Here is a 25,018-nt window from a genome sequence, read left to right as displayed (position 1 = left end):
GAAAACTCTGAGGCCTGATTCTGTTATAATTATAACCACTGACAGGGAATAGAGTTGGAAAATATCATACAGTACCTGAAGAAGCAAGTCCCCTTCAGAAAACAGTTCTGCATTGACCTGTGGAGAGGTATGCTCACTTCTTCCTGGATTCATGGGTGGGTCACCTGAGCAGTCTGCAATGCTGTCCTTTAGGATGGCTGAGGAAGACAAAGGTGGCATTGAAAACAAATATGTAATAATCTTGTTGGTATAGCTTGTGTTTGAGGAAACCATCTTAATAGGAAACAAACTGAGGGTTGATGGAGGGAGTTGGGTGGGGGAATGGGCTAAATGGGTGATGGGTATTAAGGAGGGCATTTCTTCTGATGAGCACTGGGTGTTATAGGTCAGTGATACATCACTAAATTATACTCTGGAAACCAATATTACATTATATGTTAACAAACTAGAATCTAAATAAAAATTTGGAAGAAATAAAAAAAAATACATGATAGCTCTGAAATAAAGAGGGGGAAAAAAAGGAAAGCATCTTACAGCCTCAGAAGTGCCCATTAAGTGATCTGGTCATGATTCCTGGAAAGAAACTCAAGGGCTACTGGAGCTGCTCATGCTTGTTCAAGCCAACATCTAAGACAGAGCAGCTGTGAAAAGTCGAGGCTGCTTGAAATCAGAGGAAAGTCATTTGTACAGAGAGGTCTGCAAGTTGTTTTAAAAACAAGCTCATCACAGGGTTCATCAGAGAACCCTGTGGAAACCAGGGCACTCCTGCCTCTGTCTCTGGCCCAGGACCACTGGAGTGGCTTGCATGCTAGAGACGTAGCTGGTTGTCTGGGGAAGATTAAGGTATGGGGCTGGTGCTGGGGAACGAATTCAACCCAAGAGCAGCCCCACATAGAGATAGCCTAGAAATAAGACATTCTTCTGTGAAGAATGAGGCATTTGGGCCAGGCCCAGGCTGGCAGGGATCTAGAATGCCCTCACACCTCCAGTTCTGCACCACTCTACAGAGGCATTCCATGTCTTCTCAGGATCTTGCACCTCCCTGCAAGCTGAGTGCTAATGTGCTCCTCCATCGGCAGAACAGTCCCAGCCAGGCTGTCCCCCAAGTTCCCACAGGAGTGTGAACAGTGGGTTCTCGTTCAGCCGGTTGTCTCTTTGGGACATGTGACTATGTGCTTCCCCCCCACCCCCGCCACCATCTCCAGGTCTCCAGCAAAGTCTCTTTATCTTCTTACTCTACAGTGGGCCCCAGCTGGTCTAAGACCCAAGTGATGGGCCATCCAGTTCTCTCTAGCTTGAGTTTGTGATTTCAAATTACCTCATTTTCATGGCAACAGAGACTCTGCCTAGTGCAGTGAGAGCAGGTTCAGTCTTGGCTCTCTCTCTTTGCTGTGTCACCTTAAAAATCCTTGAGTTCTCTGAGCCTCACTTTTCTATCAGTACTGGCAGATGATGACAGTGCCTCACAGACTCAGATGAGATACCTGGACAAAAAGCCTGGCTCATAGAGGATGCTCAATAGATGACAATCCTTTCTTATGAATTACATAATATGAAAATTATATAATGCTGAGTCACAAAGAAAGGGAGAACCGGGCATCTGGATTTGAAGAGCATATAGCAGATGAATGTGGGTTAACTGCTTAGTTATGAAACTTTTGACACATGGCACCTGTCCTGTTGAATGCGGAAGTAGGCAGGGATAGGGAAAGCCCTAGCCTAGGTCTTAGGCCATGGCAGGAGGAAGCTGGGACCTTGATAGGGCAGCTCAGTGGGTTCTATGGCTTGGGGAGGCTAGGATCCTGTGGACAGTAGTGGGTCCTCAACAAAGCCGTTGTGTGTGTGGATCCTGTGGGTCCAGCCTTCCTGCCTGTTTGAGGGTCCAAAAGGAATGGGGACTGTTTTCCTCAGGCTGGCTCTTGAGGTAGCTGTGCCTCTCACCCAGGCTGTCCCCACTCCTGCCTACATGAGAAACAGCCTTGGAAGTCATTCATCCATTCAGAGGAGAGACCCAGAGGAGGAGTGTACAAAAGTGGTGGGAGAGACAGGACTGAGATCCACAGCTCTGAACAGACCAGGTTTTAGACTGGCTGAGAGACCCAGAGGAGGAGTGTACAAAAGTGGTGGGAGAGACAGGACTGAGATCCACAGCTCTGAACAGACCAGGTTTTAGACTGGCTGAGGATCAAGGTGTTACCATGTGAAAGCAGTTCACAACACACAACTAGTAAAGACAGCAGCTCTCCAGAGCATCCCAGGGGCACATATGTGCCTCTTTCCTTTGGGCCATCCTTGGGGGAAACCAGACCCAGGTCAGAGGGTCTAAGGTCTCCACCACTGTCAGTGGCCTGCAGCACAGTCCCTGTGCTCATGGCACAAACCAGAGACATCTGGAGGAGAGAAGGCCCAGGCACAGCTCTAGGCAGGCAGCCTGGAAACAGAGGCAAGGCTATTCAAGGCAAGGCTCTGGGTAATGAGAGGACTTTGAAGGGCCTATGCTTCCCTTCCCTCAAAGGATTTCAGCCCCTGTGGGATTCATAAAGTGTAAAATTAACCATTTTAAACTGAGCAGCCCTGTGGCATTGAGCACATTCACAATGTTGTGCAACCTCCACCTCCATCGAGATCCAAAATACTGTCAACACCCCAAAAGAAAACCCTGTATCTGTTCAGCAGTCATCCTGGCCCTCTGACCCCAGGCCCCTGGCCAGCACCTCAAATGTGTTTGACCATTACATGGCTATTCCACATTACTGTCATATGCGATTAAATAGCAGCTGCTCCTCTAAAGTTTTCACTGCATTTTGGGCAGTTTCATAATTCTCAATGTATTTTCTTTTTTTTTTTTTAATTTTTTTTTTCAACGTTTATTTATTTTTGGGACAGAGAGAGACAGAGCATGAACGGGGGAGGGGCAGAGAGAGAGCGAGACACAGAATCGGAAACAGGCTCCAGGCTCTGAGCCATCAGCCCAGAGCCCGACGCGGGGCTCAAACTCACAGACCGCGAGATCGTGACCTGGCTGAAGTCGGACGCTTAACCGACTGCACCACCCAGGCGCCCCTTCTCAATGTATTTTCAATGTTGACTGGATCCAATTAATTTTTTAATTTCTATTTTGAGCTGCTGTAACAATTTGTCACATGTTATCCAGGCCCAGAGTCTTCCTGTCTGTCTTCCTGGACTGCATGTTACCAGTTAAGAAGGGACACACTTTCCTCCTCCAGGAGAAACTGGCGGCCACAAGCTCACCTGTGCTCAGTTGCATCTCTGGATTTACTGAGTAAAAGTTCCACTTGCAGGAATGGGTTAAAACTACCTTTCAGCAATGACACAGTGAATTAGCAGGCAGGACATGGAAGACTGGACTGTGCCCATTACATGGTAAAGAACTTTAGGAGAATAAGTGATCCAGAAGATAATAAGATATCTCAATTCATATCGTAGTTTCATAAAAATGGTTGTTCTAAACCCAAAGTTCTGCAAGGTGGAGGAGCACTTGGCTTATCACAAGAAATGACAAATCAATGGAAGGAAAGAATTCAGGCCATCAGCTAGGGACTTCTGCATATGCCAGTCTCTGAGCCTGGTGCAAAACACAGCCAGTCTGGGACCTGTGTCCATCTCCTTCCATGGACAGCCTGAGAGATGGTGTGGAGCCCAGAATTTACACATCAGGTTGGGCATCCACTTACGCGCTTGCATTCTGGTTCACCTACTGCACCTGTGCTGACCATGCTGCCTTCTTCCTCTGCCTGAGACCAAACACCATGGTGCAGCCTTTGCCCGGACAGAAGGTTAACTCCAAGTGCTTGTGTGCACAGGCTCCTCTCATAGCTTATTTTGGAACCACAGCTGCCACTTACCTGCGAAGTAGCTCTTCACCTTTAGGTAGCCCACAATCAGCCTGAGGATGGAGAGCTTGTCAAGCCGGGCCCGCACATCCTCAGGGAAGGGCAGCAAGTTGGTCAGTTTGGTCAGCTCTTGATTCAGGCGGTCCCGGTGCCGTTTAGAAGGGTTGGACTTGGCTCCTTCTGGAGGCTGTGGTTTAGGACTTGGCGGGGAGAGAGAAGCCATTATTCTCTGCCTTTCTCTGCACTGTCGCTTGTATCACCCACAGGGCCCCAATGGTGTGCCAGACACTATCTGGCCCACATTCCTGGTGTTTGGAGGCAGAAACCTTTGTTCTACAGTTTCAGGTTCTGCCCATGCATAAAACGCCACAGAGGCTCTGCCCTCCTGGCCAGTGGGCCCAGGGGATGGATGAGGCCACTTCATACTGTGCACATGTTAGACCTGGTGGCCCTCAAAGCACCAGGAGCCGGGGACTGGCCATTCCTCCCCACTTTCTGGTAGCCTGACATATTTGCATCCATATGCAATTTTTTAAATTAGGAAATCTATACCACAGTTAACACTGAAATGGCTGAAACTCCATTTAGGAAATTATTAAGAATTGAGCCTACACACACACACACACACACACACACACACACTCACAGACCTACATTAACACACATCTATGTGTATGCTGTCTCTCCTTTTCTGTATGCATACACAGACCAAGGTACATTGTAATTACGTTGCTGAAAACCAGTGATGGAGAGAGCCGGAGAAAAAAGACCCATTTCATACAGATGAATTAAGATACAATGAATGCTCACTTCTCATCAGAAAAAATGCCAGCCAAGACGCAATGGGATGACATCTTTAATGTGCTGAAAGAAGGAATTGTTAACCCAGAATTCCATGACTGAGGAAAAGATCCTTTAAAAATGAAGGCAAAGTAAAGACATTTTCAGACAAACAAAAACTCAAAGAATGTTTACAGAAGATTTGAGCTACAATAAATGTTAAAATTTGTTTAATGTTTATTTATTTTTGAAGGAGAGAGACAGACAGACAGAGTGTGAGTGGGGGAGGGGCAGAGAGAGAGGGGCAGAGAGCTGGCAGCACAGAGCCCGACATGGGGCTCGAACTCATGAACTGTGAGATCATGACCTGAACCGAAGTGAGACGCTTAACCGACAGAGCCACCTAGGCGCCCCTGAGCTACAATAAATATTACAAAAGGTTCTTCAAGCTGAAGAAAAATGATATTAGACAGAAATATGGATCTCCATGAAAGAATAAACAATGCTGTAGATGATGAAAATTTAATGATTTTAATTTACTTAAAACATGATTGACTACTTAAAGAAAAATAATAGTGTTGCACTGTGGTGTTTATGGCATATGTAGAATGTATGAAAACAATAGCACAAAGGATGGAAGGGACGTGGAATTATATTATTCTGAGGTGATTACATTATCCATGCAGCAGTATAATATTATTTGAAAGTAGATAGTATCAGTTAAGATTTACATTGTAAGCCTTAGGGCAAACACTGAAAATATAAAGCAAAGAGGTACAACTAATAAGTCACAAAAGGAGATATATGAGATACTAAAAAAGAATTAAATCCAAAGAAAGGAAGGAAAAATAACAAAGAATAGATGGAACAAATAGAAATAAAATGGCAGACTTAAACTCAACCACATTGAAATTACAAAAATGTAAACAAGCAGAGAATATCAGACTGGCTGAAAAAACAAAACCCGATATATGGTGTCTAGAGGAAACACATTTTGAATGTAAAGACACAGATACGTTAAAGTAAAAGGATTGAAAAAGACATACCATGTGCACGTTAGACATAAGAAAGCTGGAGTGCCTGAGTGGTTATATTATCAGACAGAGAAGACTTACCAAAGATAAAGAAAGATGTTTTCATAATTTAAAAAAAGTCATAACATATATATATATATATATATATATATATATATTCACAGAGTTTCAAAATATGTGGATCAAGAACTGAGACAGCTGGTAGGAGGAACAGACAAATTCATAAGTAGAATTGGGGACTGCTGCAGTGTTCTCTCACTAAATGATAGGACAGATAGTTAGAAAATTATTAAGGATATACAAGACATGAACCCTGTCCTCTAACTTAGTATGATTGATATTTGTAAAACACTACAACAAACAGCTGCAGAATATAGATTCTTTTTATGCACAAGCAGAAATTCATCAAGGGAGACTATATTCTGGGCCATAAAACAAGTCTCAGTATGTTTAAATAGATTGAAATCATACGGAGTACATTCTCAGACACAATGATATTTAAGAAACAGTAACAAAGATATCTGAAAAATCCTCAAATATTTGCAAATTAACACATTTTAAAATAACTCATGTGCCCAGGGTGCCTGGGTGGCTCAGTCAATTAGCATTCAACTCTTGATCTTGGTTCAAGTCATGATCTCATAGTTTGTGAGTTTCCAGCCCTGTGTCAGTCTCTATGCTGATGGCACAGAGCCTGCTTGGGATTCTGTGTCCTTTTCTCTGCCCCTCCCCTGCTTGTACTCTCTCTTTCTCTCTCGCAAAACAGATACATGAACTTAGAAAAATAAAACAACTCATGGGCCAAAAGAGAAATCACAAAGGAAATAAGAAAAAATCTAATTGGTAATGAAGGACAAGATACCAAAATTTGTGGGGTGCAGTTAATGCAATGTGTAGAGGGAAGACTATTGCCTTACTTACATATGAAAAGGAGAAAGTTTTATAGTAAATGATCTGAGTTTCCTTCTTAAAAGCTAGAAACACAAGAGTAAACTAAGCCCAAAGTATGTACAAGGAAGAAAATAATCAAGTAGAAGCAGAACAATGAAACAGAAAATGGAGGAAATAAATGAAAGTGAAAACTGAAAATATCAATGAAATTGATAATCATCTATCAAATCAATTCCCCCCAAAAGAAAATGCTAATTACCAATAGTAAGGAAGGAAGGGAAATAGTTATAGATCCTACAGACATGAACGGGAGAAAATCTTCAAGATCTTGTGATGTGCAAAGATTTCTTAGATGGGTCACAAAAAGCACAAACCATAACAGAAAAAGATTGGTAAGCTGGACTTCAACAAAATTAAGAAACTAAGTATGGAAAAAAGTGTATGTAGTATATGTAGTTGAAAAAAAGTTATTGTATCCAGAATATATAAAGGACTTTCACTAATCCATTAGAAATGGGTAAATAATTTGAATAGATACTTCACTAAAGAAAATATACTAATAGCCAAAAAGCATATGGGATCATAGGCAACATTATACTTCATCAGAAAACTGCAAATTAAAATAAATTACTTGTGCATATATATTAAAATGGCTAAAATTAAAAAGATTGACAACATCAAGTGTTGGAGGGGATCTGGAGTAACTGGAACTCTCATTCATTGGAAAATGATTTCAGTTTTTTAAAATGTTAAACATGGCATAGAAATTCCAATCCTAGGTACTTACTGGGATGAAATGAAAGTATATGTCCACAAAAGACTATTTATAGCACCTTATTCATAATAGCCTGAACTGGGGGGACCAGCCAGCCAAATGAATGAGGAGGGGGCTCAACAGCTCAGCTCACTACCCCCTAAGGTTCCTTGGAACCTGCTCACCAGGTGACCCTGTCTCATGAGGTTTTCCCTCGTCTTCTCCAGCAGGATCCCAGCCTCTTTCAACAAGCCACAGAAAGAGGCCAGGTCCAAGTGAGGCAGCAGGTAAACTGGGAAGCCCCTTCACCACCCAGGCTCTATGCCTCAGCCCTAAGAGGGGGATGATAATAGAAGTCTCTACCTCCTAGGTTGCCTAAGGATCAATTACAAAACATAGATGCCATGGTGTAGAACATTGTGCCAGTTTTTTTTTAAGTTTATTTTTTAAAATTGACATCCAAATTAGTTATAATATAGTGCAACAATGATTTCAGGAGTAGATACCTTAGTGTCTCTTACCCACTTCGCCCATCCCCCCTTCCACACCCCCTCCATTAATCCTCTGTTTGTTCTCTATATTTAGGAGTCTCTTATGTTTTGTCCCCCTCCCTGTTTTCATATTATTTTTGTTTCCTTCCCTTATGTTCATCTGTTTTGTCTCGTAAATTCCTCATATGAGTTAAGTCATATGATATTTGTCTATCTCTGACTAATTGCACTTAGCATAATACCCTCCAGTTCCAGCCATGTACTTGCAAATGACAAGATTTCATTCTTTTTGATTGCCGAGTACTACTCCATTGTACATATATACCACATCTTCTTTATCCATTCATCCATTGGTGGATGTTTGGGCTCCTTCCATACTTTGGCTGTTGTTGATAGTGCTGCTATAAACATTGGGGTGCATGTGTCCCTTCAAAACAGCACACCTGTATCCCCTGGATAAATACCTAGTAGGGCAATTGCTAGGTCATAGGGTAATTCTATTTTTAGGTTTTTGAGGAACCTCCATACTGTTTTCCAGAGTGGCTGGAAAGCCCACCAACAATGCAAAAGAGATCCTCTTTCTCCGCATTCTTGCCAACATCTGTTGTTGCCTGAGTTGTTAATGTTAGCCATACTGACATGTATGAGGTGGTATCTCACTGTGGTTTTGATTTTTATTTCCCTGATGATGAGTGATGTTGTGCATTTTTTCATGTGTCGGTTGGCCATCTGGATGTCTTCTTTGGAGAAGTGTCTATTCATGTCTTTTGCCCATTTCTTCACTGGATGATTTGTTTTTTGGGTGAGTTTGATAAGTTCTTTATAGATTTTGGATAGTAACCCTTTATCTGATATGTCATTTCCAAATATCTTCTCCCATTCTGTAGGTTGCCTTTTAGTTTTTGTTTTTTTTTTTAAATTTTTTTTCAACGTTTTTTATTTATTTTTGGGACAGAGAGAGACAGAGCATGAACGGGGGAGGGGCAGAGAGAGAGGGAGACACAGAATCGGAAACAGGCTCCAGGCTCTGAGCCATCAGCCCAGAGCCTGACGCGGGGCTTGAACTCACGGACCGCGAGATCGTGACCTGGCTGAAGTCGGACGCTTAACCGACTGCGCCACCCAGGCGCCCCGGTTGCCTTTTAGTTTTGCTGATTGTTTCCTTCGCTGTGCAGAAGTTTTTGTTTTGATGAGGTCCCAATAGTTCATTTTTGCTTTTGTTTCCCTTGCCTCCGGAGACGTGTTGAGTAAGAAGTTGCTGCGCACAAGATCAAAGAGGTTTTTGCCTGATTTGTCCTCTAGGATTTTGATGGGTTCCTGTCTTACATTTAGATCTTTCATCCATTTTGAGTTCATTTTTGTGTATGGTGTAAGAAAGTGGTCCACGTTCATTCTTCTGCATGTCACTGTACAGTTTTTCCAGCACCACTTGCTGAAGAGACTGTCTTTATTCCATTGGATATTCTTTCCTGCTTTGTTAAAGATTAGTTGGCCATACGTTTGTGGGTTGATATCCGGGTTCTCTATTCTGTTCCGTTGATCTGAGTATCTGTTTTGTGTCGGTACCATACTGTCTTGATGATTACAGCTTTGTAGTATAGATTGAAGTCCGGGATTGTGATGCCTCCTGCTTTGGTTTTCTTTTTCAAGATTGCTTTGGCTATTTGGGGTCTTTTCTGGTTCCATACAAATTTTAGGATTGTTTGTTGTAGCTCTGTGAACAATGCTGGCATTATTTTGATAGGGATTGCACTGAATATGTAGATTGCTTTGGGTAGTATTGACATTTTAACAATAGTTGTTCTTCCTATCCAGGAGCATGGAATATTTTTCCATTTTTTTTGTGTCTTCTTCAATTTCTTTCATAAGCGTCCTATAGTTTTCAGCATATAGGTTTTTCACCTCTTTGGTTAGATTTATTCCTAGATATTTTATGGTTTTTGGTGCAATTGTAAATGGGATTGATTCCTTGATTTCTCTTTCTGTTGCTTCATTGTTGGTGTATAGGAATGCAACCGATTTCTGTACATTGAATTTATGTCCTGCAACTTTGCTGAATTCATGAATCGTTCTAGCAGTTTTTTGGTGGGATCTTTAGGGTTTTCCATATAGAGTATTGTGTCATCTGCGATGAGTGAAAGTTTTACCTCCTCCTGGCTGATTTGGATGCCTTTTATTTCTTTGTGTTGTCTGGTTGCAGAGGCTAAGACTTCCAATACTATGTTGAATAACAGTGGCAAGAGTGGACATCCCTGTCTTGTTCCTGACCTTAGGAGGAAAGCTCTCAGTTTTTCCCCATTGAGGATGATACTAGCGTTTGGTCATTCATATATGGCTTTTATGATCTCCAGGTATGATCCTTCTATCCCTACTTTCTTGAGGGTTTTTATCAAGAAACGATGCTGTATTTTGTCAAATGCTTTCTCTGCATCTATTGAGAGGATCATGTGGTTCTTGTCCTTTCTTTATTGATGTGATGAATCACACTGATTGTTTTCTGGATATTGAACCAGCCCTGCATCCCAGGTATAAATCCCACTTGGTCATGGTGCATACTTTTTAAAATGTATTGTTGGATCTGGTTGGCTAATATCTTGTTGAGGATTTTTGCATCCATTTTCATCAGGGAAATTGGTCTGTAGTTCTCCTTTTTAGTGGGGTCTCTGTCTGGTTTTGGAATCAAGGTAATGTTGGCTTCATAGAAAGAGTTTGGAAGTTTTCCTTCCATTTCTACTTTTTGGAACACCTTCAAGAGAATAGGTGTTAACTCTTCCTTAAATGTTTGGTAGAATTCCCCTTGAAAGCCATCTGGCCCTGGACTCTTGTTTTGGGGAGATTTTTGATTATTAATTCGATTTCCTTACTGGTTATGTGTCTGTTCAAATTTTCTATTTCTTCCTGTTTCAGTTTTGGTAGTGTGTATGTTTCCAGGAATTTGTCCATTTCTTCCAGAATGCCCATCTTATTGGCATATAATTGCTCTAATATTCTCTTATTATTGTTTTTATTTCTGCTGCGTTGGTTGTGATCTCTCCTCTTTAATTCTTGATTCTATTTACTTGGGTCCTTTCCGTTTTCTTTTTGATCAAACTGGCTAGTGGTTTACCAATTTTTTTAATTTTTTCAAAAAACCAGCTTCTGGTTTCATTGATCTGTTCTACTGTGTTTTTGGTTTTGATAGCATTAATTTCTGCTCTGATCTTTATTATTTCCTGTCTGCTGCTGGTTTTGGGTGTTATTTGCTGTTCATTTTCCAGCTCTTTAAGGTGTAAGGTTAGGTTGTGCATCTGAGACCTTTCTTCCTTCTTTAGGAAGGTGTGGATTGCTATATAGTTTCCTCTTATGACTGCCTTTGCTGCATCCCAGAGGTTTTGAAAACTTGTGCAAGTTTTTTGTGGTTTGCTAATGATGTTAGTCTGTGTGTAATCAGACTAACAAAAATTACTACAGTAATCAGACAACAAAAATGAATAAAAGGCATCCAAATCGGCAAGGAGGAAGTCAAACTTTCACTCTTTGAAGATGATATGATACTCTTTGTATAAACCCAAAAGACACCATCAAAACATTGCTAGAACTGATACATGAATTCAACAAAGTTTCAGGACATAAAATCAATGTACATAAATCTGTTTCATTTCTATACACCAATCATGAAGCATTAGAAAAAGAAATCAAGGAACTGATCCAATTTATAATTGTACCAGAAACCATAAGATACTTAGGAATATAACCAACCAAAGAGGTAAAAGATCTGTACTCTGAAAACTATAGAACACTTATGAAAGAAAATATTCTATGCTCATGGATTGGACGAACAAACATTGTTTAAATGTCTATACTATCCAAAGCAATCTACACATTTAAGGCAATCTCTGTTAAAATACCAACAGCATTTTTCACAGTGCTAGAACAAACAGTTCCAGAATTTGTATGGAACCACAAAAGACCCTGAATAGCCAAAGTAATCCTGATAAAGAAAAGCAAAACTGGAGGCATCATGATTCCAGACTCAAGCTATATTACAAAGCTGTAGCCATCAAGACAATATGGTACCAGCACACACAAAAAAGACACATACATCAATGGAACAGAATAGAAAACCCAGAAATGGATCTACAACTATATGGCCAACTAATCTTTGACAAAACAGGAAAGAATATCCAATGGAAAAAAGACAGTGTCTTCAACAAATGGTGTTGGGAAAACTGGACAGCAACATATAGAATGGACCACTTTCTTACACCACACACACACAAAAATTTGTGAAATGAATGAAAGACCTAAATGTGAGACAGGAAACCACCAAAATCCTAGAGAAGAAATAGGCGGCAACTCTTTGACCTTGGTTGCAGCAACTTCATGCTAGACATGTCACTGAAGGCAAGGGAAACAACAGCAAAAATGAACTATTGGGACTTCATCAAGATAAAAATATTCTGCACAGCGAAGGAAACAACAAAAATAATAGGCAGCCTAGAGAATGGGAGAAGATATTTGCAAATGAAATAACTGATAAAGTCTTAGTATCCAAAATCTATAAAGAACTTATCAAACTCAGCACCCAAAAACAAAGAATCCAGTGAAGAAATGGGCAGAAGACATGAACAGACATTTTTCCAAAAGAAGACATTCAGATGGCTAACAGATACATGAAAAGCTTCTCAATATCACTCATGATCAGGGAAATACAAATCGAAACCACAATGAGATACTACTTCACACCTGTCAGAATGGCTACAATTAACAACTCAGGAAAAAACAGATGTTGGCAAGGATGTGGAGAAAGGGGAACCCTCATGCACTGCTGGTGGGAATGGAAACTGGTGCAGCCACTCGGGAAAACAGTATGGAGGTTCCTCAAAAAGTTAAAAATAGAACTACCCTCCATCCCATCCCAGCAATTGCACCCAAAGGATAAAAAAACAAACACACAAAAATACTGATTCAAAGGGGCACATGCACCCCAATGTTTTCAGCAGCATTATCAATAATAGCCACACTATAGAAAGAGCCCAAGTGTCCATCAACTGATGAATGGATAAAGCAGATGTGGTATACATACACAATGGAATATTACTCAGCCATCAAAAAGAATGAAATCTTGCCATTTGCAACATCGTGGATGGAGCTAGAGTGTATTATGCTAAGTGAAATAAGTCAGTTAGAGAAAGACAAATACCATATGATTTCACTCATATGTGGAATTTAAGAAACATAACAGATGAACACAGGGAAGGGAAAAAGAGAGAGAGAGAGAGAGAGAGAGAGAGAGAGAGAGAGAGAGAAGGAAACCATAAGAGACTCTTGATGATAGAGAACAAACTGAGGGTTGATGGAGGGAGGTGAGTGGGGGATGGGCTAAATGGGTGATAGGTAGTTAGGAGGGTACTTGTGATGAACACTGGCTGTTATATGTAAGTGACGAATTGCTAAATTCTACACTGGAAACCAAGCTTACCAAGTTAATTTTAGTTAACTAGAATTTAAATAAAAATGTGAAATTAAAAAAAATGTACAGTATATGTAATACATTTAGGGATGCCTCCCCCCATTTTAACTTTTTTTTTTTTTTTCAATTAACCAGTGATGGCTGGTTTCACTGCCCTGGACAAATAAGTTACGATGAGCTTGTTTCTGAGCTATGCCCCTACTGAGAAGTTTCATGGTGTGTATATTTTTTATTGTGTAAAATGCAAACACCATACATTTTTACCAATGTAACCATTTTTAAAGTGTACCGTTCAGTGGCATTAAGCACCTTCAGGATGTTGTATCGCCATCACCACTCCCCAGGTCCAGAACTTTTTCAGCACCTTGAGAGAAACCCCTAACCCTTAGCAGTCACTTCTCCTCTCCCACCCCCTTGCCACCTCCGATCTACTTTTGGATTTACCTGTTCTGAGCATTTCCTATCACTGGTATCAAGGGCTATTTTCCCCTTTGTACTTCACTTCTACCATGGCATTTTATGTATTTTAAAACGACATGGAATTAGAATTGATATTTTGAGAGGTTTTGGAAATTTCTCACAGACCCGCCTCCAGGAGCTGGTTCCCTTGCGCCAGTGGGGGTGGGGAGGGGGTGGGGGTGGAAGGAGGGTCTCTGCGTTCCTGGGGATGTGCTTTGAGGGCGGGTTGTCGCCAGGCCCTCGCTGCCAGGTGTGGTCCAGCCCCAGGGCCCCGCCCCAGCCGCTCCGGGACGCGCGCAGACCCTGGGGTATCTGGTCCAAGGACGCTGCCCAAGGAGTGTCCTCTCCACAGGCTTGTGATTTATTGTCCTCAGGAACGTCTGCCCAGCTCCAGGGGCCACACAGATCTCTCCCGCCAGGAACGTGGAAGGGACCCTGCCGCGTCGGGACCGTGCTCAGGGCCTTGGCATCCCGTCGGTAAATGGGGGTGAAGTGTGGAAGTCACCCATCCACGCAAGGTCTCTCCCTTCCAACCTCCCACCGTGACTCCGGACCCCTTCCCTTGCCGGCGTGCGCGCCCTGGTCCCGGGATTGTGGACCCGGGAGACCCTTTCCTGGGCGCGCCCTGGTCCGGGAGACCCCGCGCGCCCTTCCCGAAGAGCTCGTTCAGTCAGCGCCCTCCGCCCCCAGACCTGAGCAAGACCCCCAGAGATACTTCTGGGGTGGGACTGGGGGATCTTGACGTCGCATTCCACCCTCCCCAGGCCGGTACTCTCGGCGTCGGATCCCGCGGAGCTCCGGGTGCGGTTGGCATGGGACCCACACCCGCCGCCCGCGCCCCCTGGGCCCTAGTACCTCCTCCGCGCCGGCTTTTTCCTCTTCTTCCCCGCGTACCTGCCCCCGATGGACAGCATGGTGCCCGCCGGCGGCCGCACAAAGGGGCGCGGACCCGGGGCGTCGCCGCCCAGCGCCAGGGAAGAGGCGCCCCCGCCCGGAAGGCTGCCTGCTGGGTGCGTCCCGACCCGTTTCCAGGACTGGAGCGCGCGCCCCGGGGGTCGGGGGCGAGGGCTGTCCGCCTCCCGGTACGAGGGCCCGCGGCGCGCGATTGGCCGGTTTCCCTCTAGGGGCCCTCAGCGCAGACAAACGCGGGCTTCCTCGTCTGCAGGTGCGTATGGCACTCGCCAGTGGCAAGTCCGCGACACCAGCCGCAGGGAGAGCGCTCTCGTCTGCGAACGAGCCCCCGGCACGAGTCGGGAGAGGGCCTCGTCCCCACGCGCTGCGCCTCCGCTCTGCAGGTCTGCTCGAGAAAGCAGGACCCCCTCTCGAGAAAGCAGGACCCCCGACGGGCTCCCTCGATGTGCGGTTGGGCGCCAGGGAACGCGCTCCCTGGGAGGGGGTTCCCCAAGGAGAGACGTGTCGCGGGGGCGCGAAAGACTCGGAACTGAACCAGGAGCCCCTTTGAACCTGTGGTCGCTGCGGACAGAGGAACCCTCCCGGCCGGGCCGCCCCGACGCTCATGCCGCGGCCAGAGGAGCCTGCCCAGGAAGGTTTATTCCAGAACAGCAGTGGCTACTGGCTGACATCCAACCTCTGCATAAGTCTGTGCCCAGGGGCCATTACACTTCATTCTACCGGCTGCGTGTGTGTGTGCGCGCGCGCGTGTGTGCGTGTGTGTGTGTGTGTGTGTGTGTGTGAGTGTGTGTGTGAGATGATTGCGTTGTTTTTGTGGGCCAGGTATTAAGTAAGTAATGGAAATGCCTCCCAGCGTTCCCACATGCAGGGTGACAGGTAACAGGTGACAGGTGAGGTGTGGCTATCCCAGGGGGAGCTTCCTTGCCTTCCTTTAGGTCATTACCGGGACCTCAGGACTTCAAACCACTCACTTCGGCATGGGGATGATTAACAAGAAGTGCTTTTGTTTTCTTTCAGTGTCCATAAAATGGCAACTAATCCAGGACACTTAAAAAAAAAACCCAGTAATTGGGGCGCCTGGGTGGCTCAGTCGGTTATGCGGCCGACTTCAGCTCAGGTCATGATTTCGCTGTCTGTGAGTTCGAGCCCGGCGTGGGGCTCTGCTGACAGCTCAGAGCCTGTAGCCTGTTTCAGATTCCGTATCTCCCTCTCTCTGACCCTCCCACGTTCATGCTCTCTCTCTCTCTGTCTCAAAAATAAATAAACATTAAAAAAAAACAGTAATAAAACACATTAGTGACTCTGGATTCTTCAGAAAGCATAATGAGAATCTAAGTATTTTCCTATCAGCATCAGATTCCTACTTTGAATTTTATGAAGTTGATTAGAGTAGTGGAGGCAGAAACACCGAGCCCCAGTCTTGAGAGCACCATGCAGCCAGGCTGTTGCAGACTTCAAAACAGCACTCAAGTTTTCCAAAACCACCTCAGCAAACTCTTAACTGCAGTGGGAGGCATTTGTGGAGGGGCTGGAGGAGATGAAGGTTGGCAGGAAAGGGGTCTCAGTCTCCTCAGGACCAGCCTTGCCCGTGCAGTCCCTCCACAGCCATAGCTGAAGACCCCCAAATAAATAAAGTCCTTCTTCCCTCTCCTCCCAGGTGAGAGGAAAGGCCAGTCCCAACAAAGTCTGGAAAGGTCCAGAGATCTGGCTGCAGGTCCAGAGATCAGCACATGGAACCCTCTTTACTTCTAATGTGCGGGGTGCTGAAAAAGTAGTCTCTAAGTCCTTTACAATCTTTCTTCAGAAAAGACTTTTAAAACTTCTGCTTCCTGATTCAGTGGAATCTTCATTCTTAGAAACCACTTGAGTTCAGATGCTCTTGCCTAATTTCCCTGTCTGGTGTTTCTTGAAAACAGATGACCAGATAATGTATCAAACCAGGCCCCTTTCTTTAGACTTTATAACAAGGAAAACTTAGTAATAATTAATTAGATAAGAGACGTTGGTAGGTTTCCTAAAAGAACCAGGATGTGTGTTTCATTTTATGATTGAATTATGCTGTGTTTATCATTCAGCAAGGGCACTGGGTCTTGGGGCCTAGGACTCTTGGTGGAGGAGCCAATGTTGTTAGATATTAGTTAGATACCAGAATAGTGTTATTAGGTAAATAGTGTTGGCTATTTATCAAGACTGCTGGTGAGGCAGTACAAGGCCAACCCATTTGGTTTCAGTCCTGCTGATTTGACAGCAGAAAGCTGTCAGGTGGAAAAGCATCCTGAGATTTAAGAGATGGACTCTGCCTGGGGCCAGGGTACCAGGGCCACTGTACAATCCAGCAATTGCCTACTTTCTTGAATTGCAAAAGTTGAATTCTTTGTACTAAGGCAGATTTAGAGCGGGGACTGACAATCTGTGGTATTCTGGGAACTGGGATGTGATAGCCTGGGAGATGGGAAGGATCCTGGGACCCTCCTAAACCACTCTTGCTGTGCCTGCTCCTGACAAAGGTTCTCACCTGCCTCTGTACCTCCGCATCTGCCATACATCTGGATGTGGTTGTGGTCTAGGGCCTGAGCAGGGTTCTGGACTGGGTTGGGGCTGCCTGGCTACCTCAGTTCTTTGTTCCCACTGCTTGGAGGCAGAGAGGAGGCTGGATCAGAAGCCACTGACTAGAGTCATAGAGACAGGGGCAGTAGTCATGGCAGGACTTAGAGGAAACAAATCAATTGGCATCAAAATAGTGTTTGAGATTGTGTCAGCAAAAAGTGCCCTGGCGCAGTGGCCTCTTACTGTTCCCCAAGGCCACCTCCAGGATGGTTACCTCCACCCTCAGAATGTTGTCCCCGGGCTATAACCCTTCCCAACACCCCTCTCAGGCTGGGCCATAGAGAACAGAAGGGAACAGAAACAAATCTTCCACCCAGGCAGAACCCAGCCAGGCAAGGTGTCCACTGATCTGTCCCTAACTTCCTCCATACCCAAAGGGACATACTGTGTTACTCAGATCACTGATTACTGGATTTACATTCCCTTTTGTGAAAGAAAGTTTTTACTTTGATTATTCTATTTTCCCTCATTGATTAGGTTAGGTATCTGGTTAACTGTTAAGTCTTTGGAACCCAGAGGCTGCAAGATCAGGAAACTCCACATTTGTACCTTCCAGGATGCACAGACAGCGCCTCTAAGTCCTTGGCTTGCTGCAGAATCAACTGCTTGGGCCCAGTCCTGAGCCATCTCCCAAGGGGAGAGGAGGAGTGCTTTTATGATTGAAAGAAGGATTGTTGCATTATGTTAAGAGTGGTCATCTTTGGAATTACCAGTTAGGGAAATTACCAGTTACACACACACGCATGCACACTCAGGAGCCAAGGCATGGACTGTAGTTGGATATTTCATGTTTCCTGTTTGCTCTGTTGTATTAATTCTCAGTTGCTGTAGTGACAAATTACAAATTACTTGGTGGGTTGGAACAACACAAATTCTCTTACAGTTCTGCAAGGGGTCAGCAGTTTCGCATAGGTCTTACCAGGATAAACTCAAGGTGTCAGCAGGACTGCATTTCTTTCTGGGGAAAGAACAACTCCAGGGGACAAGCTGTTTCCTGTTCATTTTGGTTTTTGGCAGGATTCAGCTCCTTGTAGTTATAGGACTGAGGTCCCCATTTTTATGCTGGTTATAAGCTGAGGGCCATTCCTAGCTTCTAGAGGCTACTCACATGCCTTGGTTTATGGCCTCTTCCTCCATATTCAGTGCCAGCAGTGGTGAGTCCAGTCCTTCTCACAGACTCTTTTGCCTTCCTTCTCCATGGATTTATCTCATTAGATTGGGGCCACTTGAATAATCCCAGATAATTTCTCTGTTTAAAGGTCAACTTATTAGGTAACTTTAATTCTATCTGTAACCTTAATTCTCTTTTGCATGTAGAGCAATATATGCTCAGATTGTGGGGCTTGGCATGTGGCCATCTTTGGGGTGCCATCATTCCACCTGCCACGGTTACTTGCCCAGGAGAGGGAGGACTTATGGGGTGGTAGAATCTCCATATGATAAGTTTTACCTGATTCTGCTAAATAATTTTCCAAAGTGGTTGTGCTCAGTGAACACTATTCTGTTTCATTGATCTCTTTGTTTATTCTTTTTTAAAAATTTCTTTTTAATGTTTATTTAGAGAGGGAGAGAGAGAGAGAGAGAGAGAGAGAGAGAGAGAGAGAGAATATGAACAGGGGAGGGGCAGAGAGAGAGAGCCAGAGACACAGAATCTGAAGCAGGCTCCAGGCTCTGAGCTGTCAGCACAGAGCCTGATGTGGGGCTCAGACTCATGCACTGTGAGATCATGACCTGAGCTGAAGTCAGACTGTCAACTGACTGAGCCACTCTTGTGCCCCTGTGTATTCTTATGCCCATATCATCTGTCTGTGTTATTGTAGGTTTTATTAGTCTTAATATCTGGTAATGTAAATCTTCTTTTTTACTCTTTTTTTAGATTGTATTTGCTATTTTAGTCTTGCATTTCCATATACATTTCAGAAATAACTTGTTGACTTCCACAATACCTGCTGGAATTTTGAATGGGATTGCTTAGATTCTATAGATAAGTTGGGGGCAGAATTAACATTTTGTAATAGAGTCTTCCAATCCATGGACAAGTAATATTTTTTTTTGGTCTGGGTCTTCTTTAAGTCTCTCAATAATGTTGTATGTTTTTTTTTCTTGCACATATTTCATTAGGCTTTTTCCTAAGTGTTTGATTTTGCATTTTAAAATGTTTATTTATTTTTGAGAGAGAGAGAGAGCCAGCAGGGAAGGGGCAGAGAGAGAGGGAGACAGAAGATCAGAAGCAGGCTCCACGCTAAAAGTAGCGAGCCAGATGTGGGGCTCGATCTCATGAACTGTGAGATCATGACCTGAGCTGAAGTTGGATGCTTAACTGACAGCCACACAGGTGCTGCACTTTGCTAATTAATCATAATAGTTACTTACAGACTTCTTTGGATTTTTTTAGTATTCATATCATGTAATCAATAACTAATGGCAGTTTTATCTATTTCCTTTCTTTTTCTTGCCTTATTGCCTGGGTGGCATCTCCAGCACAACATTCAGTGCAAATGGCTATTTGTATTTTGCTTCCAGTCTCCAGGAGAAAGATTTTATGACTTCACCATGAAGCCTGATGTTTGGCATAACTGTTTTGAAGATACATTAAAAGATTAAATCATTTTCCTTCTATTCATATAGTTTGCCAAAAATTTTTTCTTTTTATTATGAATGGATTTTTAATTTTATACAATGATACTTCTGCCTCCACTGAAATGATCATATGGGTTATTTCTGTTTGTTCTGTTGATATGGTTAATTACTTAAGTTGATGAAAAAAATTTTTTTAAGTTTATTTATTTTGAGAGAGAGAGAGCAAGCAGGGAAGGGACAGAGAGAGGGGAGAGAAATCCCAAGCAGGCTTTGCACCATCAGTGCAGAGCCCAATGTGGGGCTGGAACTCATGAACTATGAGATCATGACCTGAACTGAAATCAAGAGTTGGACACTTAACTGACTCTGCCACCCAGCTGCCCCTACTTATAGTTGATTTTTGGATACTAAACCAATCTTGCTTTTCTAGAATAAGTCCATTTTATCACATTGTACTATCCTTTAATATTGTTTTATATTTTGATAGCATTTTACATTGTTAGGTTTAATTTTATAATATTTTGCTTAGCAATTATACACTAGGCTTTAATTTTCCTTTTATTTACCATCTCTGTCCAGCTTTTGTATCAAGGTTATGCTAGCCTCAGATACTGAGTTGGGAGTGTTCCTCTTCTTCCCTTTGTTTGGAAAAATTGATGCAAGTTTGTGGCATTTGACCCTTGGTGCTTGGTAAAGCTACTCAACCTGGAGTTTTTGTCTAAAAGTGACCCAGGCAGGAGGAATGTAGAACCTGCCTGTAGTGGAGCCAAGGAGCAGAGATAGAAGGAGGCATCTGAAGGAAACAAAGACAGAACTTGCAGCACTTTAGCTCCTTTGCTCCTCTCAACATGAAAAGGACATCGTGTCTGAGTCTGGAGAAATTTCCTAAACCTGTGCCCACAAGTGGCTGGCTTTCCTCTGATATGAACCACCATCAACTGTCAAACTATAAACTCCCTCATTTGCTCTTTTGTTGTACTTGTCATATTAATAGTTTAAATTAGAATGCTTTAGGAAACAAATAATTGGAGGATCTGAATCCCAAGGAGACTCCCTGAAGAGAGTCTGACTTCCTGCTGTTTCCTCTCAAAGTGCTCACTCTTTCAGGCACTGAGAAGTTGAGCAGAATGAAGCTGATCAGATGCAGATGGTAAGCAGTGAGTTCCACCACCTGGGGAGACAGAAACCGGAAATCTAGGCCATGATTCTGTGGAGAAGTGAGCCACTCTGTGTGCTCTGGCCACAACAGTATTAAGGTAGAAACTAGTAATGGGGTGTACTGTTACAGTAAGGTATAATAAGGTGTATAATAAAGGATAGATAGATAGATAGATAGATAGTAGCTAGAAAGTACCTAACTATAACATCCAATAACAACGAGCCCAGATCCTAACTTCTAAAAACAGCTTTCATCCAAGAAACCAGAGCTTTCTGGAGAGGTGGATGATTCCAGGGCCATATTAGGGAAATTACAAGGTAAACCTTGGAACATCTAGTGCAAAAAGGAAGGAGGTGCTCACAGAGTGACTGGAGACATGCCACAGAGACACAGGAGCCAGCCTGGGTGGCATCCTATTGTTCAAGTCTGGAATAGTCTGAGCATCAAAATAAACAGTGAGATAACAGACTGTAATGCACTGAGTAAAATAGGAAGCTGTAACAGCATTCAGGTATAATTACATAAGTGATTACATTGACAATTCTCTGAGGAAGGGGATATTTACATAGTTTGAAAGTATCCCCCCCCAAAATGCTTAGTAATTTCAGAAGAGAAAGAGTATTATGATGGACACCCCCGGAGACCCCAGCTTCAGTGGGTGATTGTCAGTGGTACAAGGAGAAGCTGCATGCCTCCTGCTAGGACACAGGCACAGCACCACCTAAGGATGTTTGTCATGGAAGGAGAACCTTAACCTATCATGAGGACATGTCAGACGATCCAGATGAGGGACCTTCCACGTTCCACAAACAACTGGCCTGTTATCCTGGAAAGTCCCCAGGAACTGGTGACAAGACACTGAGTGCAGCAGGGATGTTGAGGGGCCCCTTTCACTTTGCAAGGTTCCTGGGATGTTGGATGAGACTCGAGTGTATTCCGAGGATTAGGTGTCAGCTCTACATCCATGGCAACTCCTGATTTTCATGGATGCACCACAGTTGTGTAGGAAAAAGTTCTTGTTTCTGGGAAATATGTGTCAAAATATTCAGGGGTGATGAGGTGTCAGTTTAGCAGCTTTCTCACAAATGCATGTCTAGATTTTCTCTAAGTTTGTGATTATTTCAAAATTACAATAAAAAAGTGGAATTTATAACTTTCCCACTAAGAAGACTCCAGGCATAACTGGTTTCATTTGGTAAAATCTATCAAAAACCGAAAGAATAATTGGGGCACGTGGGTAGCTCAGTTGGTTGAGTGTCCAACTCTTGATTTCAGCTCAGGTCATGATCCCAGGGTCATAGGATTGAGCCCCATGTTGGGCTCAGTGCTGAGCATGGAGCCTGCTTAGGATTCTCTCTTTACCTCTGCCCCCTCCCCACTGCTCACATTCTCTCTCTTTCTCAAAATAAAATAAAGAAAAATTTAAAAACCTAAGGCAGATTTAAAATCAATGTTACACAAAATCTTTTAGAAAATAAAGGAGGGAATACTTTTCAGATCATTTTATGAGCCCAGGATAACACTGATACCAAACTAAACAAGGATATCATAAGAACAGAAAATTGCAAATCAGTATCCCCCCATGAACATAGAAAAATCCTCAACAAAAATACCTGCAAATTGATTCAGTAATACATAAAGGAATAATGTATCACCACTTCCTCATTGTGTGACCTTGGGCATTTTACTTAACTTCTCTGAACCTCATTTTCCTCACATACCCTTTCTGAGGATGGTGCCTGCAATGTTGGTTATAGTACTTTCCCCATCCTTGTCTCAGTGGTAGGCCTAGGGTTTGGGCCAGTATGAGGACCCCAGCCCACTGGTCACAGCCGTTGAATTAAGGAGCAGGCACGCTACCTAACCTAGACCAATCAGTTTCTCTCTTCCTGGAACTCAGATCTTGAGCAGACACACCCAGGGACCAAAGGCAGTGGTGAGAGGGTGTGATGGTGGCACCCACAATTCTTGAAGCAGCCTGGACTCCATCTTAACCAAGTGTCTATTTCTACCCTCAACACAGTGAGGAATGGCCCTCATTTCCTCACTAAATCCCCATTTGCTTTGGTAGAGTTAGTTTCTCTTGCTTCCAGCACTTGTCACTGCAGTCACAATGCTCCAGACCCTGTTGTTGGAGAGGAGGTGCCTGGACATTGGTGAGAAGGGCGGGACTTAAGGAAGGTAACTGAGGGGTGAGTCCCTGACAGCAGGTCAGATGGTCAGCCCTGAGGGGAGTGACCTCCTCAGGGTGGGCAGTGGAGGGAGCAATATTTATATGAATGTGGCTGAAACTTGCCAATTTTCAATGGCTGTCTGATCACATGGCATCCCTTTCTGTCCCCTAAACCAAGGGGTGATAAAAGATTTTGTAATTAAGAGTCTGACTCTTAATTGCAAAGGTTTTTGATGTTGGACTGCTGACAGTGTTCCAGTCTCACCTCCCTCTTTTCTTCTGTCCCATGTCTGGGCAAGCTGGTGAGACAGCTCAGTGTTCCCTCCTTTGGCAGGTGGAAGATCCAAACCAAGAAAGTCCCTGCCCACAGCAGGAACTCTCACCGTGGCTCATCCCTGGCCACAGTAAAAGGCCAGGCTAGTCTCCTTTCCCTGTGCTTTCAAGCCATTTTCGGTACTGCTTGGGCTTTACACTCACTGAAGGCATCTAGAGGAGGGTTTGGGGATGTGAGTGGGGGTACAGGGAGATGCTTGTTCATCATGCCATGTTGTAGAGATGGGCTGGGGAATCCCACATGGGATAGATAGAGCTGAATGGGTGAGGATGCTCCGAAGGTTGTGTGGGACCAAGGTTTGGGGCAGAGAAAGGCCATGGCTGGAGGGGGGATTGTATCTGCCTGTAGTCCAATCTCCCAAGCTCTGGATGGGGTAGTTGAGTTGAGGAGCCCCTTCCAAACCTCATCTTCTCTTGGACTCTGTCTTTGTTGGATGCTGTGCCTTAATGCAAAGGAAAGGCTCCTATTGTCTGGGTCCACATGCGGGTAGGGGCAATGGGAGGTTATTCTGTAGGAGGTTGCAGGAAGCTGAGCCATGGGGGTGGCTCTCAAGCTCCTAGGACCTGTTCTTCCACAGACACTTATCCAGGAAAATGTCCCAGGTCCTCCATTTTTCATTAAATAGATATTGCATGAGCGCTTTTATGCTGGGCAGTGTGCAGGTGCTAGGAGAGGGACAAACTTACATCCTGGGGCCACTCGACATGTGTGGGCTCCCCCAGAAAGTACCAGTGGCTTTGTGACTGCATAGGTTGGAGGGGCAGCACTGAAGGCCCACCAAAGGACCTGGGCCACCCTGGGTAGGCAGGAGCAGGAGTAACTTTCACTGGCTGTGAAGTCCTGGACTGGCAACATTGGCTGCAGATCCTTGGTGTCCCTTGTGCACATGTTCTCTTGAGCATCTCAGGGGAGGTGTCTGGGGAGGGCAGTCCCAAGTGTTGCAGCTGCAGCTTTGTGGCTGCTCTCTGCAGCACATGCCTCTCATATACACACATCTGGTCACAATGGCTGCAGCTGAGTTTGAAGTCCCTGGAGGTTGGGACTCAGAGGGCTGGTCTGCGTTGTAGAGGCACTTTTCCTCTTTTGGGGGCCCTCTGGTGGACCTCACAGACAGGAGTGGCTGACCGGGGTTGCAGGAACCAGAGGTCTGTCCTGGGGCTGTGGCTCTTTGGGGCCAAGAGAGTGGAGAGGATGTGCCATCTTAGGCTGTATAAAGGGGTGCACCAAAGACTTTCCAGTTAAAGGTCTAACCAGGATTTTGTGAAGACTATAAGAGTGAGGGGCCCCTCCATGGCTTGGGCTAAGGGTGGAGGAACCAGAGCATTGAGCTCCAGAGGCCAGAATTGACAAGGAGGAGGTCATTGTGACTTTGACAGGGACAACTCCAGGAACACTGCAGTTTGTTGGTTGTGGACAGAATGGGTGGAGATGCCTCCGGCGATGGGCCCAAATCTATGGATAGCACAGGAGGTAGGGCAGAGGTGGAGGGCCGAGAGGCCAGAGGGTTGGAATTTGAATGCCAGGGGTCTTGGAGTTCC

The 25,018-nt window shown here is 44.2% G+C and overlaps 1 protein-coding gene across 2 annotated transcripts in view; it reads right to left on the bottom strand.

Moving 5' to 3' along the window:
• LOC125159062 (aryl hydrocarbon receptor-like) overlaps positions 1–15,746 on the bottom strand; it is a 64,341-nt gene extending 48,595 nt beyond the window's left edge. For both annotated transcript variants that reach the window (XM_047846893.1, XM_047846894.1), the window contains exons 1-3: positions 14,571–15,746; positions 3,867–4,054; positions 76–197 (exon numbers count right to left, since the gene is read on the bottom strand). In XM_047846893.1, the coding sequence (XP_047702849.1) occupies positions 76–197; positions 3,867–4,054; positions 14,571–14,629 (369 nt within the window). In that variant the 5' untranslated portion in view covers positions 14,630–15,746. The remainder of the gene's footprint in view (positions 1–75; positions 198–3,866; positions 4,055–14,570) is intronic.
• Between the last annotated feature and the right edge of the window lie 9,272 nt (positions 15,747–25,018).

The sequence above is a fragment of the Prionailurus viverrinus genome, unplaced genomic scaffold, assembly GCF_022837055.1.
Source record: "Prionailurus viverrinus isolate Anna unplaced genomic scaffold, UM_Priviv_1.0 scaffold_42, whole genome shotgun sequence".
NCBI classification, from domain to species: Eukaryota; Metazoa; Chordata; class Mammalia; order Carnivora; family Felidae; genus Prionailurus; species Prionailurus viverrinus.
Note: the sequence above shows the minus strand (reverse complement) of the source record. Positions and strands in the feature narration are given on the sequence as shown.